The following is a 15,734-nucleotide window of genomic DNA, read 5'->3' on the forward strand; positions in this document are numbered from 1 at the left end:
GACCAAAAATAAAATCAGACTAGCTTCAGAGAAAGTGGGACTTACTGGGAGCATGCTGAGGTATCTTATAGAACCAACCGTGGGAAAGTAGCTGTGCAGTGGGACAATTTTAATGAGGAACCTGGGTGCCCCCAAGACTCCAGCCATCGTCTTTACCCTCACTCAGAGGTGAAAGAAGAGAGAAGAAAGGAAAGGAAAAGATAGCACAGATGATATAGTGTTTACGTCAGAAAATGGAATTTCTACTTCCCTTTTATATTTCTGAAGTCTGTTCCTTCCCTACACCAGTAATTACTGAAATCTTCTTCGAAATTCCACTGAACAAAAAATTTAGACTAACACTTAATGCGTCTCATTAGTTCATTCATTTGGGGATTGTTTCCCTTAAGTTTTTCGTTTTAATTTTCAGGAATTTTACCCCTGGATTCTGAAGACCCTGGACTTTGCGAAGTCGTTAGAGTACATGAGCACTACCTGGGTATGTGGCATAAAAGTCTCACTTCGCTGATGTGTGGGGGCTGGTAGCATTTTGATGCCTTTGTATCTACCACGAACGTTCATGGGAAATAACTGTCGGCCAGTCGTATGAATACCTCTAGCTTATAATTCAGTATCATAAAATTTATATTTCTACTAAGCAGTATATAGAACCATAAGTTTCACTTATACTTGTGGTAAGAGGGTTGACAAGCAGTTTCTCCTTTTCTCTGAAATATTCCTAATCAGAATATTTTTGCTTCTTATTCTTGGTTATTAACTGAAATTGGAAAGGTTAACTTAAAAAATCTAGATAATACATGTAGAGTCTGAGATAGGAAAGAATCAAAAACACTTTGGTTTCTGTAGCTAATATCTTCTGCCAAGTGTTCAATATAACTGAAATAATAAATTTTAATTTTTCTTATAGTAATTTACTTTTTGTATATTTAAATTAAAGTAACTACACACACACATACACACACACTTTATGAAACTGTAGTGAAAAGATGCTGCATCTCCTTAGAGATCAGAGAAAAGCAAATTAAAACCACTTGTAGATGCCGTTATGCACCCATAAGACTGACAGTTATAAAGCCTGACCATCGTAAGGGTCAGCGAGGATGCAAAACAATGGGTCCTTTTATACAACAGGAGTGTAAATTGGTACAAATGCATTAGAAAATATTTTAGCATTATTCAATAAAGGTAATGATGGGTACTCAGACCTAATAATTCTACAGGCAGTTTTGTACCTCACAGAAACTTGATGTGCGCCAGTAGAAATGCACAAGAGTTCATAATGGCATGTTTCTAATTGTGAAATAAAAGGGAAACAGCCCAAATGTTCATCATGAGGAAAATGGATAACTAAAGATATTCCAAGGTGATAATTTAACCCAGCAGTGAAAATAAATAACAGCCAAACATATCAAGATGGATGAATCTTACAAACTGTATTGACTGAAGAAAGCAAGAATACAGTATGATACCATTTATTTCTATAAAGTTCAAAACCACACAAAGTTAAGCATATCTTAAGGATATAAAGAAAACATAGGGATGAAAAATCAAGTGGAGATTTTCTGAGAGAAGGAAGTCTGAACATGGGTTGGGTATTAGATGACACCAAGAAATTACTGATAATTTTGTCATCTATAAAAATAGCATTATAGTTATATCAGAGAATGTCCCTGTAATTTAAAGATGAATACTGAAATACATAAAGGTAGAATTACATAGCATCTTGAATCTACTTTACTTTAAGAAAAAAAAGCTAGACTTCATGGATTAATTACACTTTGAGAGCAAAGATTAAAAACCTATGTACATGATTTCTATAGTGAAATTGGATAGCTAACTCACAAATTAACTTTTATGATACAACTCAGGTCATAAATTGGGAGGCACTGAAATATAATGTGTAGTCCATAATACTTAGGCAGCTCTATTATATCTCATCTCAATTCCAAATAGAACCGGAAGCGAAGGGAAAATAGGTTACTGGGTGCTACCAGAACGGTGACACAAAACACATGAAAACAAGACAGAGCCTGTAGCTTCAAATGAGGTTTGTGTCACTAACATTTCCAACAAAACCCAGCATTCCATGGTGTCTGATTATTTTAAGGATGTCTCAAATGTCCTTCTAAAAAAATGTTGATGTCTTATATCTTACCTGGCCATTATAAAAATATATGCATTACTGAGAAAATAAACAAACCAATGAACCAAAAAAAAGTCAAGTGGCGGTTACCTTTGTGGGCATAGGAGAAGTATGTGATCGGCGTGGGTCGCGGGACTCCAGTGGTACTGCCAATCAGCTCCTCCTTATGCAGGGCTCATGTTATTCTTCATACCTTATCTATATATCTATCATTTTGTGTTCCTGAAATATTTCATTAAAATTTTTCCAAAGTTTTTTCTTAAAGATAAAATCCCTAATTGGACCTTGTGGGGGCAGAAGGCAAATTTGGATTTTAGACTATTAAAATTAGTAAATTTAAATATTCGAGTCCATATTATAACTTGAATTTGGCTAACAAAGCTTTTGACATTTCATTTCTAAAGTTATAAATTGTAAATAATTTGTTCAATGACATTTACTATGTCTAAAATTTCCAAGTAATGCCATATTATTTTATTAAAAATTAATTTAAAAAGGTAGTTTTCCAGAAATCTGAGGCCTGTGCTTAGTTATATGTATTTTAAGGCTAGAATGTGTCTTCCTTTGAATGATAAAGCTCACTCATCTTCAGATACCATGCTATGAAAGTCTCCGATCCATAGCTATTTGATGTTATGCAATTTGAAAATTCATGAACACCACTGACTCCTTTATGGGAAACCACTACTTTTGACCCCAGAATTTCCTTGGGTCTTTGTTCTTTTGAGCACCTTTTAAGTATGGAGTCAGCTAAAACCTTTAGTTTGGATTCCCAGGCTTTAATTGTGGCTAAATCCCCTAAACTAACTTGTTATAGAAGGTTAAGTATTGGAAAAAAAAAACAAAAAAGGCTCATTCCTATAGGCATTACTGAACACTGGAGAATTATAAAATGGACCAGAAGGAGAAAAGCAAATGGGAACATCAAAGTTTCCTAACTATAAAGCTTAAGCTAAGACAAGCAAACCACACAAATGACCTTTTATTTTGCTACATATCAGGAGGATTATAGTCCAGAAATCCACCAACATATAAAGAAAATTATTCCAGATATTTCTTAAGAAAATACAGTAAAATGTTTCTTCAAAGGAAGTACTTTAAGAATGATCACCAATTGTGGATGACTTTAAGCAAAACCCTGGGTACATTTACTGTGTCCACAAAAAAGGGTGCCAAACGAGGCAAGCTCTAAGCTCTGTCACAGTGCAACATTTTATGAAAAAGGAAATAATTTCATTATGTTCCCTAAAGATTTTCAGGGCATATATTCAGTTTACCACAACTCTGTTTTAGATCCTATTACTTCGTTGGTGATTTTTTTTTTTTTAAATGAAAGCTCAGTACTCAGTCACCTTCAGAGAAGTCTATTCTTTCCTTGAACCAAAGAACTAGTTCCAGACAACTTCCCCAAAACTTTTATTGATCCCGTTGCAGAACATTAAGGAGAGAGTTAAAATTGGGTAATTCTTCCAGCTCTTTTGTGCTTTTAATTCTCAAGCTATTCTGTCAAACATAAAAATAATTTTACCTTTTATTCAAAATTTGGCACAATTTTCAGCATTATTCCTTTTGACCTAAGGTAGAAAAGATTGAAATGATAATTCTTGGGTTCTTCTATGCTGTTATTATCAATCAACACATGGCTCTCTTTTATTTGTTTATGAGTTTTTATAATAATAAACACTGTGGACATCTTACACAAAAGCAAAGATCTTAACATTAAACCATATCTAACTATGTAATTTCAGATCCTTTGGTATCTTAAATGTAGTTTTATTACTGTTAGCATTTTTTTAAGGACAGCTTGTTTGGTTTTTTAATAAAAATATAGGTAGTCCCAGTTCTTATGATGGAACATATTCCTGGAAAATTTCATGTAAGGAACTTTCACGTAAATTGAGCACACACTATTAGATTAGACGTCAGACATTCTACTTTAGTTTTAGAGTCAGACATTCAAACTTACTAGCTATATGGTCTCAGACAAATTAATTACTGTCATGTGCAACTTAACGACAGGGATACGTTCTGAGAAATATATTGTTAGGCAAGTTCCTCATGCGAATATCATAGAGCATATTTATCCAAACCTGGATGGCACAGTCTACTACACACCTAGAAGCCTTCTGCTTCTAGGCTACAAGCTGTACAGCATGTTACTGTGCAAAACAACACAAGATCAAATGAAGGACAAGATAAAATGATACAGGCAAGAGATGCAGTAAACACAAGAGTTATGAGGTGTAACACAGCACGTGGCTTTATAGCAAACTTTTTTTAATAAGTAGGAAGAGTACACTCTAAAAAGTATAGTAAAGAAACCAGTCATATTGTCATTTATTATCATTATCCAGTGTTACATACTGTATATAATTGTATGTGCTATACTTTTATACAGCTGGCAGGTTGTTTATACCAGCATCAGCACAAACACCTGAGTACTTAAGATGGCTACAAGGTCACTAGGCAGTTGGAATTTCTCAGCTCTATTATAATCTGACGGGATTATATGTGATCCCACTGTTGTATATGTGATCCGTTGTTGACAAACATCATTATACAGCGCATGACTGTCATTACCCTGCTTAATATGTTTTACTGTTTTAATGCTTTGCTGGTCGGTTGTAACCTCTTCAACATGTATGCTTGGATGCTCGGCTTCCCCACTAGATGGCACTGGTTCATTGGTAAAAGCACTGCTGACTTGTGCTACACCACCTGAGTCGATTGCCGTTAGAGGAAAAATGAAAAAGCTGGTAAAGATTATGAAAATTATTATAAAAGTGACTGGGTAAAGTGAGAGAGGGTTTATACCACACTCAGTATACAACATAAACACAAAAGTAAGTAAACATTATAAGGAGCAGCTTGAGGATCAAATCAGTAGATCTCTTGAAACCGTAAGAGGAGTTTGCATTTTGTTCTGAGTGCAGTGGAAAGCCATTGATAAATTTTAAGCACAGAAGTGTTAGAATGTTATTTATGTTTTTAAAAGATCATGCTAACACTCTATTTTTCAAAGACGCTGTTAAAGAGAGTGGAAAGAGAAAGCGTAAAGTTGAAAACAATATTTCTAGCACATAAACAAGCAAATGACTCATTAGAATACATAATCAATAAGAAAAAGACAACATAATAGAAAAACTGATAAAACGCATGAACAGTCACTTCACAAAAGGAATTGCAGATGGCCAAGAAACACAAAAATGCTCAACTTCAGTAGTAAGGGAAAAGCAAATTAAAATCGCAGTAAGAAACCATTACATACCCACAATTGGTAAAAATGTATACTAATACCAAGGGTTGACAAGGATGCTTACAGCAATAAGGGCTCTAACACATGGCTGCAGAAGAATAAATTCATACAGCTTTGGAAGAATGTAGTAAAGTCGAGATAATATACTCTGAGACCTGAGATTTCCATTCCTAATTAAATATTCTAGAGAAAACTTGTGCACCAGCATAACACAATCTTTTCTACAAGAGCATTCTTAGCCACGTTGTTTATAACTGATAAAAACTGGAAACCATACAAATGTTTCCTGACTGGAGAACAGATAACCAAATGAAGGTGTTTTCACCCAGGGGAATGCCATAAAACAAAAACAAAAGCACTACAGCCACAAGTACAAAAAAGGGTGTGTCTTTAAAACAATGTCGAGTATAAAAAGCAAGACAGAAAACATATGGTTGCGATTCCATTTAGATAAACTTCAGAAACAGGCAGAACTAAATTATATTGGGTGATGAACTATGAAGGCAACTAAGAAATTAAGCTAGAATGCTGGTGACCTCTGATATCAATTATATCTCAACTTAAAAAAAAGATGGTGGTGACCTTAAGTGGGAGAGACAAGTCTGCTGGGATGAGGGCGAGAATAGAAACAGGGAAATCGTAATGTAGGTGGAAGATAATGGAAGTAGAGTCTGGGATCAGAGCCATGGTGGCAGTGGGTGATGGGGAGATGGATCCAGGCAGCAAGACTAACAGGACTTGCTAACAATTGTTTCCTCTCGTTCTTTGTGATAGTTCATAAACCAGAAAAAGTTACATGGACAGAAGCTGCTGGAACCATTCGGGATGGAGTACGAGCCTATACAGCTCTGCATTATCTTTCTCATCTCTCACCAGGAAAATCAGTGCTGATAATGGATGGAGCAAGTGTAGGTGCTAATAGTTTTGTTTAGAAACAGACCAAAACACAGTAAACTTAAGGACTGGACCATTCATTTGTTAATATAATTCTTTGCCAGTAGCTTTTTCACTGAATTCTTTACCAAATTCCCATTTTATAAAATAAGCAGTTTTTATCAATAGGAGATAAAAGGTAGACTTAGCATGTTTAATTTCTAACTTTGAATCTGCTACTACATGAAAAGAGCAAACAAGCAATTTTTTTATGCTTGTTACACAAAGTCTGAAGTAGCCGATGAGTCTTTGAAGCCAAACCCTGTACTCACTACCAATTTTGTGTAACATCCCTCATATACTTACATTAATAAGGTGTCGAATTTATAGTTGGATCACACAAGATCATTAAACGTCCTAATTTAAATATCTTACATGTATTGTAAAAAAAAAAAATAGTTCAACATTAAAAGCAAATTTATAAAAATATCTAAAAATGTTACAAAACTTGGGGTGAATTTATAGCTTTATTTTCTGACAGTTGATGACAATGCTTTTTCCTCTGCTTTTCTTTGAAAAAAAAAAAACAAGGCAGAACTGTCTTCAGCAGTGGCTTCAGCCTGATGTCCAAATCAGGGGAGCAGTGTTTCCCTGAACTTAACCCCTGGTCAGCAGAGATGGAGCTTCTGAAGTGCTCCAGTCTTCCAGCAGAGGTCGCTGGGCTCGCATGTGTATTGGTTGATTAGCTTGGATCATCATGCTGAGGCCCTTAAAGGCCCATTTTTCTCTTTCCAAGGCCACGCTTTTTAATGCAGCCCTCCACTCTTAAAATTATATGCCCTTCTGGACAGGTCGGTGAGAGCATGTGGCACGTGCAGCTTTTCCACCACCCCTACTGAGGAAGAAAGTCAATCACAGTGTCTTATCCTGCTAAACTTGTCCATATTTTCTTTTTGTTTTCTATCAGATAACATTTTAAAATGTACTAAAATAGCACTGAAGTATTACATATTATTAAACAGCCTATAAAATACATTAGATATGGCCTCTGCCCTGTATCTGTAAACCTATTGTATTATTTTCTACACAGGCACTTGGTACGATAGCTATTCAGTTAGCACACCATAGAGGAGCCAAAGTGATTTCAACAGCGTGCAGCCCTGAAGACAAGCAGTACCTTGAAAGACTTAGGCCTTCTATAGGTAGGTAGTATCACTCAACACAGACTTTGAAACATGACGTTTGGAAGGGATATCACCTTTAAAATTGTGCTTATAAAACAAAGTACAAAATCCAAAATGTAAGTCATTTTTAAAATGCGCTTAGTATCTGTGCTAAGTCCAAGTTTAAGGAAATGGTAGTTTTAATTTTAATTATTGTTTTTTATTTTACTTTTTGATGCAATTGTACATGGAATTATTTTCTTAATTTCTCTTTTTGATAGTTCATTATTGGCTTATAAAAATGCAACTGATTTCTGAATATTAATTTTGTATCCTGCTACTTTACCGAATTAATGTATCAGTTCTAATAGAGTTTTGATGGACTCTTTAGGGTTCTCTGTACATAGTATCATGTCATCTGCTAATTATATGTTTTTTTAAACCCATATTTTTCAATGCGTTTTCTTCTTTGCCCCATTGTTCTTAATTTAGCCAAGTTCGAATTAGGTGAACTTTGAAACAATTTAGAAACACCTGATGCCTCTTTGGTTTCCGTCAATAAAGTGATGTAGTTTTGCATCACTTTATATGTTTCTCAATCTGTTTTACTCAGTGATATGCCACTGAAGTTGTCTGTTTTCTGTGATATGCTATAGAAAGGGAGACGGACCACTAACACAAAAACACGGGTGAGATATAGTTTATGATGAAGCACATGGAGGAGACGGAGGAGCTCTTGAAAAGATTGAATGTATCTGAACAGCAATGAACATGGGGTGGAAAAAGAAAATAGAGACTGAAAAAATAAAAAAGGAGAGGAGAAAGATAGGAACAGAATTGAAGAGACTAGAGTTACAGAGTTAACTCTGGGGTTTTTAACAGATGAAGAGAAAAGAAGATGAGCAGTGTAATCAAAGGGCGGGCAAGAATAAAGTAATGTTTGAGTGTTAACATGGATGTTATCTCTTTCAGTCCTCAACACCCCTGTGTTCGCTAACACAGGGAAATAGCATCTCAGAGAACTTAACTAGCTTTTCCAAGGGTACACAACTAGAAGGGGGGCCAGGATGGGGTTTGACCCCAGGCCCATCTAGCATTAAAGTCCGTGTTATTTCCATTGTTACATTATGCTTCTGGCAGAGATAACCAAGAAATGGAAGGTTGGTTAAGATGGACCCTAGAGAAGGAAGAATATAGGGAAAAAAGGAAAAAGAAGAGATTGAAAATGGGGCGGGGGAGGGTGAAAGCGTGAATGGTATTGTTGAAGGGAAGAGTTTCTCATCAGTTAATCCTGCCCTTCCTAGCTGCCTCAGTCCCCTTCCCTGTGTGTCCTCCCCACACTCCACCTCTGTCCCCGAAGCTTAGATCACATGAACCTAAGCAGCTCTCAGAGGAATCTTCTTTGAGGAGGTGTTAAAAGATAAAAAAATGAAATATAAACGTGTCTTCATTTGCCAGTTCCATTTCTGAGATTTTTATTTTAATTCTCTCACTGGCTTCTTCTGTTAACATAGTACTTTAAAGCAATTGGTTAAAAATAGTTTAATTTTCACTAATTGTTCTAAAACTAATCATGTTTTTTTCTTTACCTTCAAGATTTTTCTTTGTTTTGGGGAGCAAATAAGGGAAGTACAGGGAATTTCTATGAGAAAGGGATATAAAACAGCCTCTAATAGAGAATTATATCACACAAATATATTTTTGTACTTTTTAGCTCTAAACTCTATTAAATCTGAACATATTTAAGACATTGCTTAATCTTTCAATCCATATCTTCATGTATATGTACCTCTGTGGTTTACAGATTCTCAGCCCTGGCAGTATGTCCTATAGCTATAGGGAACAGTCAGTCCTCCGTCAGCAGACCAGCCTTGGAACACGTTATCTACAAAATGCTTACATTTTATTCGATTGAATATACCATTCCCTTCATTTAAATTTATTCTTACCAATGTTAGATGAAAAAAAGTATTTTTTGGATTCAGTAATTGTTTGAACCACTTAATTCATTTCAAAGAACAGATATTTGCTTGCTTTTCTTATTCTACTCTGATTTGTTTGTGTTGATCACATAGAGAACAGTACACTTGCCTGACTTCCTGTCCTTTACAGCCCGAGTGATCGATGTATGGAATGGGAAAGCCCACATTGCTGAAAGCTGTTTAGAAGAAACAGGTGGCCTGGGAGTAGATATTGTCCTAGATGCTGGAGGTGAGTACTTTGCTAAATCAGTAGTCCTTAATTTTTTTTAGTGTGACGGATTGATGGATGAATTTTAGGAAAAAAATATATAACCAGGGAATAATTTTTACATAAATATTAGATCAATGTTTAGTTTGTTGGGTTTTTTTTTTTTAACTTTTCTATTTAAATTGGGCATCTTTATTTTATTCCCATTGTAAACTCTGTCTGGAGGAGAAAACATGCTTGCCTTTTAAAGTATAGGCATTGGAGTTGAAGTATCTCTACAAGAATCTACAAACATGATCTCTTCAGTGGTTCCCACATGATACATATTAGTTCAAGCTTCAGCCAGATGCTTATTCAGTCAGTTCTGTTGTAGAGGGCCCTGTATTGGATGATTGACTTCTGCAATCTCTACTTGGAAAAATGCGCAGAATTTTGTTCAATTTTCACCTTCCTTGAATTTTCGTAGTTTAACAAAAATCTATTTAACACCTAATTTGTACACACTTAGGTAGTGCCATCTCACCTAAAAGAGAGGTTTCACAAGCCTGCAAAAGCATTCTATTTATACTTTGTTAGAATTTGTCTTCTATCATGAGAATCATAGATGATTAGGGCTGCATATGGTCATCATGTGTTTATTTTTAACTGGTATTTTCACGATATGAAATTAACTCACAAAAATCTTTCAGTGGAAACAAATGTATATTTTGTTAACTTTTCAAGTGGACATTTCAGTAATTATGTCAAAGTATGACTATCTTGAGTCCATGAGTTCCTCAATCATAAGTCAGCTTTCCCAAAAGTATTAAGCTACCAATGTTATGATTAAAACTGTCAGCCTTAGTTGTACATCATATTACTTTACCTGGTTTTCAAATGAAAGTAGACTTTTTATCTTCAGTTATTTTATTTATAAATAAATCTAAAGCAAATTTTATTAATAGTTTTAATGCAAAAAGAATACTTATGTTGACTTTTTCTTAAGAAAAATACTTCCTCATTCCTACATAAAAAAGTAAACAACTTATTTGAAGAATAAATTTTCATCAGATGACTGTAAAATATATTTCTCTTCTCTCTCTTTTTAAACTGTTCCCTTGTAAGTGAGGTTATATAGTAAAGATGATGAACTAACCGTGAAGTTACAACTACTACCTCATAAACATGATATCATCACACTGCTTGGTGTTGGAGGCCATTGGATAACAACAGAAGAAAACTTGCAGGTATTATCAGAAATAGTAAAGCATTACACCAGAAGGATATAATTAACAAAGAATAATGCCTTAGTCTTTTGAGGCAAAATGTGGTGGAATTCGTGTAAATTCTAAATTATACTCTGTTTTTAAAGAAATGTAGGTTTTTGGGTTTTTTTAACTTTTGCTACATGTTGGCCAAAATGTTGAAATGGTGCCCGGTGGAGAAGTTCATTTAACTTTTATTTAGTGGTTTGGAAATAGTAACTTCTGAATTTAATGGTAATTCAAATAGGATTTTTTTCCCTTGTAACAACCATTACTAACATGGCAAAATATTTCTATATAAAATTATCACAATTTCCGAATTATTTAAATTGGAATGTAGTACAATGTGTATATATACACATTGTCTCCCAAAGTTATTTTCTAACAGAACCAAAATTAAATATTTTTATTACAGTTGGGATGCAAACACTATAATTCTCATATACCAATCTTCATTGATTTTCTGATAAAATTGACTGTTAGGTAGCAGCCAGAAATCTCTCTCACACACACACACACACTCTCTACTGTTCTATCACGAGGATTCTAGATTGGCTTAGCATCTGACCTTGCCGTTTCATCATTTTGGACAACAAAGTACAAAAGAAAACATGGTTCACATATTGTTATTAAAGTTTGTGTGCTGATTATTTGTGGTTCGTTTTTTTTTGCGAGACAACCCTTGGTTGACCTCACAGATTGCAAGGCCCTTGTCTGCTTTCAATCCCTTATTTTTTCACTTTTTAGTTTTTTACACCTATAGCACCTAGTCATCCTAGGTGGTCTCTCATCCAAGTACTAATCAGGCCCGACCCTGCTTAGCTTCCAAGATCAGACAGGATCAGGCTCGTTCAGGGTGGCATAGCCATGGACTGATTTGATTATTATTTAATTTGTGTAGAAGTTTTTCTAGCCCAAGATACTAATCATCTTTCTGTTATTAAACTCGGTAATTGATCAGTCTTTGTTCATTCTCTCCAAGTTGGATCCTCCCGATAGCCACTGCCTTTTCCTCAAGGGAGCAACAGTGGCTTTCCTTAACGATGAAGTTTGGAATCTGTCAAATGCACAACAAGGAAAATATCTTTATATCCTTTTTTTCTACTGACTTGAGTTTCTGGCTTGAAATTTACCTTGTATTCCCATCAGTCTTTAATTATGATAATAATAAGTAATAGCAGTTAACTTTCATTGAGCATGCTAAGCAATGTTCCAGTACTTTGCAGGTATTAATTTATTTAAACATTAAAACCACCCTATGGGGTGAAGAAGAAGAAGAAGGAGGAGAGGGAGGGGGAGGGGAGGGGGAGAAGGAGGAGGAAGAAGAAGTAGTAGTAGTAGTAGTAGTAGTAATAGTAGTAGTAGTAGTATTTTACAAGTGAGGAACTGAAGCATAGGAAGGTCAATACATGCCCACAGCTAGCAAGTGTCAGGACAGGAATCACACCCATGCTGTCTTGTTCATTTATGAATGGGAGATAAACCATAAGTTATATGGAAGATTTTGTTTCATTTCTAACCTGGCATAACGGAAACTACACGTCACTTTGAGAGGCTGCATTCTTATTCCTATGATGATGCCATTGTGCAAAATCTTTCAGAAAACATCTAAATTGAAGGGTTTGTGGAGCATTTTTAGGAATGTCAGTGATAGAAAATCTTCATCAAATGCGTTTGATTTGTTAAAATGGAAGTCATTCAGAGACAAATCTGGTAAAGAAAGCCAAAGTAATGAAAACCTCTCTTAATATATAAGAGAAAGGTCCAAACCTCTTTAAAGCAAGGTGAACTTAAGCATAAACCTTTTATTTCTAAGATGACTGTTCTAAAGGTAGCTGTACTTGGTAAAGTTTTTAACATACTGGATAAAAAATAAGTTCTTGTTACTTAATAGAGTATATGTGTGCATGAAGAAGGAGACTTGCATAGCCTTACATGTGTCTCCACCGAATATCTTACTTCACTTTTGTTAAATGGCGTGTGGTTAGAAATGAATGGTACATGTGAAGGCCGGCCTCCTTTAGGAGCCATGACAGACTTGATGTAGAGCCTTCATGTGTGTTTTCATTAGTGTACTGTGATGTCACGTTTTAAAAAGCACATTTCAGAAACCAGATAATCCCCTTAATGTAGTGAGTATATGAGATAAAAGTATTTCCAATTAAATACTTTCCTATTAAATTTAGAAACTTAATTTTTAACTTTTCTAGAAGAATCTGTTTTAAATTTCAATTTAAAGCAACTTAAATGTCCAATAACATTGTAATTATCAAGACTACTATGATGTGAAAAATACTCAACACAACATATTAAAAGTAAGAGCATGTTTTGAATTTTATGTGTCAGGAGCTAGGCTAGGCTGCTTTGCCTATGTTACTTAAATTTCTCAAGCTCCCTCCCTTACCACACTCCAGAAGATGATTTTAACCTGTTCAACAAACCCACAGACCACATTGAAACATGACGTGTTTATCTGAAATGATGTTAAATTTTCAAAAATCAGAAATATACATCATATACACACATTCATACTGTTGGCAATTTCATTAACAAGTGGAACAAATTTACAATATGAATAAATGAGTCAGTATTCTTTAGGTCCTTTTTAAAAAATTTTTTTAAATGTTTTATGTTCATATTTTCTAATTTACATTTTCTAAAGTCCTGAATCAGACTTTAGTCTTCACTTGTGCAAACCCCCCGTTAGTTCACACTGAGCCAGTTGCAATTTAACATAGAATTCTCCTTCCAGTCACAAGATTGTATGCCATAAATAATTCTCCATTACTACTGATTACAGACTCTCAATTCTAATATTATAATTTTAGTATTAGTTAAATGACTAGAGAATTTAAAAGTTTTACAATTTTCTGACTCTCTTAGTGACTTGTATCACAGAGAGTTTATTAACTTTCCTTCACACAAATTTTGAGTAGCCATTTAGTAAATAAATGTGCACCTAAAGTAAAAGATAAGTGCTAAAATTGTTTTTAAATAGAAATAGCATACATAGTGCTAAGTGAAAACCTGACACCACTCCATTACTATCCTTTGGGATAACTCTGGTCATTACTTAGGGCAAGCATTAGGCTTGCTTCTTTCATCACTTGTTCCTAGAAATTTAGGCTCTTATGTTACCACCTCACTCATACCAGTTACCTGTTTCCTTTTTTTAGAGTGAAACTTAACAGCTTACAGAATTTCTGTAACTTAAAATTTGAATTTCTGAGATTGCTAAACATAAAAAAGAAAAAAGTGACCTGTCTACTATCTTCTGCTGATCGAATGGTTTTATTTGTCTTTTACATTGCAACCTTAACAATCCTTCCAGCTACGTATCTTAAAAGACGTGATGGAGAAGTTATCAACTGGTGTTTTTAGGTATGCTCAGTAACCAAATCATTATTCTTGTTTGTTTTTCTGTTCTCAAGGAGATAAGGCAGGCATTTCTATTTTTGTTTCAGCTTTCACAGCACACCTATTGCCTCCATATTTTTAGATAAATAGCTACTTAATATTTCTCCAAGTGTATCTTATGATATACCAGTAAGTGTTCCGTAAGATAGAAGTGACTAGTGAGTTTTCCTTACTCCATTTCATACTGTACCTTACCCTTTGCCTTTCCTCATCACCCCTCCCAAAGCAACTTGAAATAACCCGTAGCTCAAGAAGAGGGAAAAGTACAATTTTTAAAAGTTGAATCTGTTTATCAAAAAAGAGGAAGTGGATAAAGTAGGTATTTTTCCCCTTTAAAATTTAACCACTTTAACAGTGGAAATGCTAATGGACAGCTTTATATTATTTAAAGTGATACCACTGAACTATAGCCATTGTCAACTGCCATCCTAGTGCTCTACTCAACTAATGATTTCATTCTTCCTCAGGCCTCAGTTGGATGAACCCATTCCACTTTATGAGGCGAAAGTTTCCATGGAAGTTGTTCAGAAAAATCAAGGAAGGAAAAAGCAAGTCGTTCAATTTTAATTTTGTTCTTTCTCAGACCTCATTTGGATGAACCTTTTCCAGTATTTGAAGCCAGAGTTTCTTTGGAAATTGTTGAGAAAAGTCAAGGAAGATAAAAGCAAGCTGTTCCACTTTTAAGCATGTTTTCCTGTGTGAGACAAGGTTCTCAGAGTTATTTCAAATAACTCGTGAAAACTATTACTGTATACACGGCCAAGACAATTCTATAATTAACATCGAAAGGGAATAATCTGAAATCCTTATTAGTTTTTTATATATTTACCTCCGTTATAAATTTTTTGCCATGAAGAAAACTACTTTCAGCAAAAGCCAGACTACTATGATAAAGCTGCTAGTCTTTTGGTATGTCAAAATAACTTTTGTGTTAACTCCATTCTCAGCACCCTCCTTCCTTAACAAGCCTTTACTGTTGTTAATTTAATCTTTTGAGTATATTCTCAAGTCTCAAAAGATCTAGCCCATAGACAGTTAAATTTTTTCAGATATTCATTCACTTCAGGGTTTCCTGAACATCAAACTGGAGCGCCACAGTAACGGGCCAGTGGCAGCCGCAGTGTTTGGGTGCAGGGCTGCGACGGCGATGCTGGGGAAGGGGGCCGGGAGGCTGTGCTGATTTCCTATCGGGATTCTCTATTTCGGGACAGGGAGAGGAGACCCAGGCCCCTCTCCGCAGCTCTGGACGTCGCAACCGCCCTCTGAGCTTATCGAAGAAGCAGTGTCACATTTCCTCTTCCATCCAGGCGCCATGCCCCGGGCTTCATCACAGACCTGCTGCGGATTTAAATAGCGGTCAGCTATTTTGGTGTCCATCATGGGAGTGCAGACCAGTACCCAGCCACTTAGCACCCGGCGACCCGACGATGGCCAAGGCCCCGGGCACC

At 35.4% G+C, this 15,734-nt stretch overlaps 1 protein-coding gene and 1 pseudogene across 3 annotated transcripts in view; one reads left to right on the forward strand and one right to left on the reverse strand.

The window, feature by feature from the left end:
- CRYZL1 (crystallin zeta like 1) overlaps positions 1–15,209 on the forward strand; it is a 30,168-nt gene extending 14,959 nt beyond the window's left edge. For 2 of the 3 annotated variants that reach the window (XM_016164095.2, XM_036219837.1), the window contains 8 exons: positions 410–478; positions 6,174–6,307; positions 7,363–7,474; positions 9,548–9,646; positions 10,730–10,851; positions 11,852–11,957; positions 14,205–14,250; positions 14,754–15,209. In XM_016164095.2, coding sequence (XP_016019581.2) covers positions 410–478; positions 6,174–6,307; positions 7,363–7,474; positions 9,548–9,646; positions 10,730–10,851; positions 11,852–11,957; positions 14,205–14,250; positions 14,754–14,853 — 788 coding nt within the window. In that variant the 3' untranslated portion in view covers positions 14,854–15,209. Of the gene's footprint in view, positions 1–409; positions 479–6,173; positions 6,308–7,362; positions 7,475–9,547; positions 9,647–10,729; positions 10,852–11,851; positions 11,958–14,200; positions 14,251–14,753 lie in introns of all 3 variants that reach the window. The other variant, XM_016164096.2, reaches the window with a different exon arrangement.
- On the reverse strand, positions 11,624–11,742 carry LOC118602171 (annotated as a pseudogene).
- Positions 15,210–15,734: the final 525 nt, after the last annotated feature.

Source organism: Rousettus aegyptiacus, unplaced genomic scaffold, assembly GCF_014176215.1.
Source record: "Rousettus aegyptiacus isolate mRouAeg1 unplaced genomic scaffold, mRouAeg1.p scaffold_m13_p_4, whole genome shotgun sequence".
NCBI lineage: Eukaryota > Metazoa > Chordata > Mammalia > Chiroptera > Pteropodidae > Rousettus > Rousettus aegyptiacus.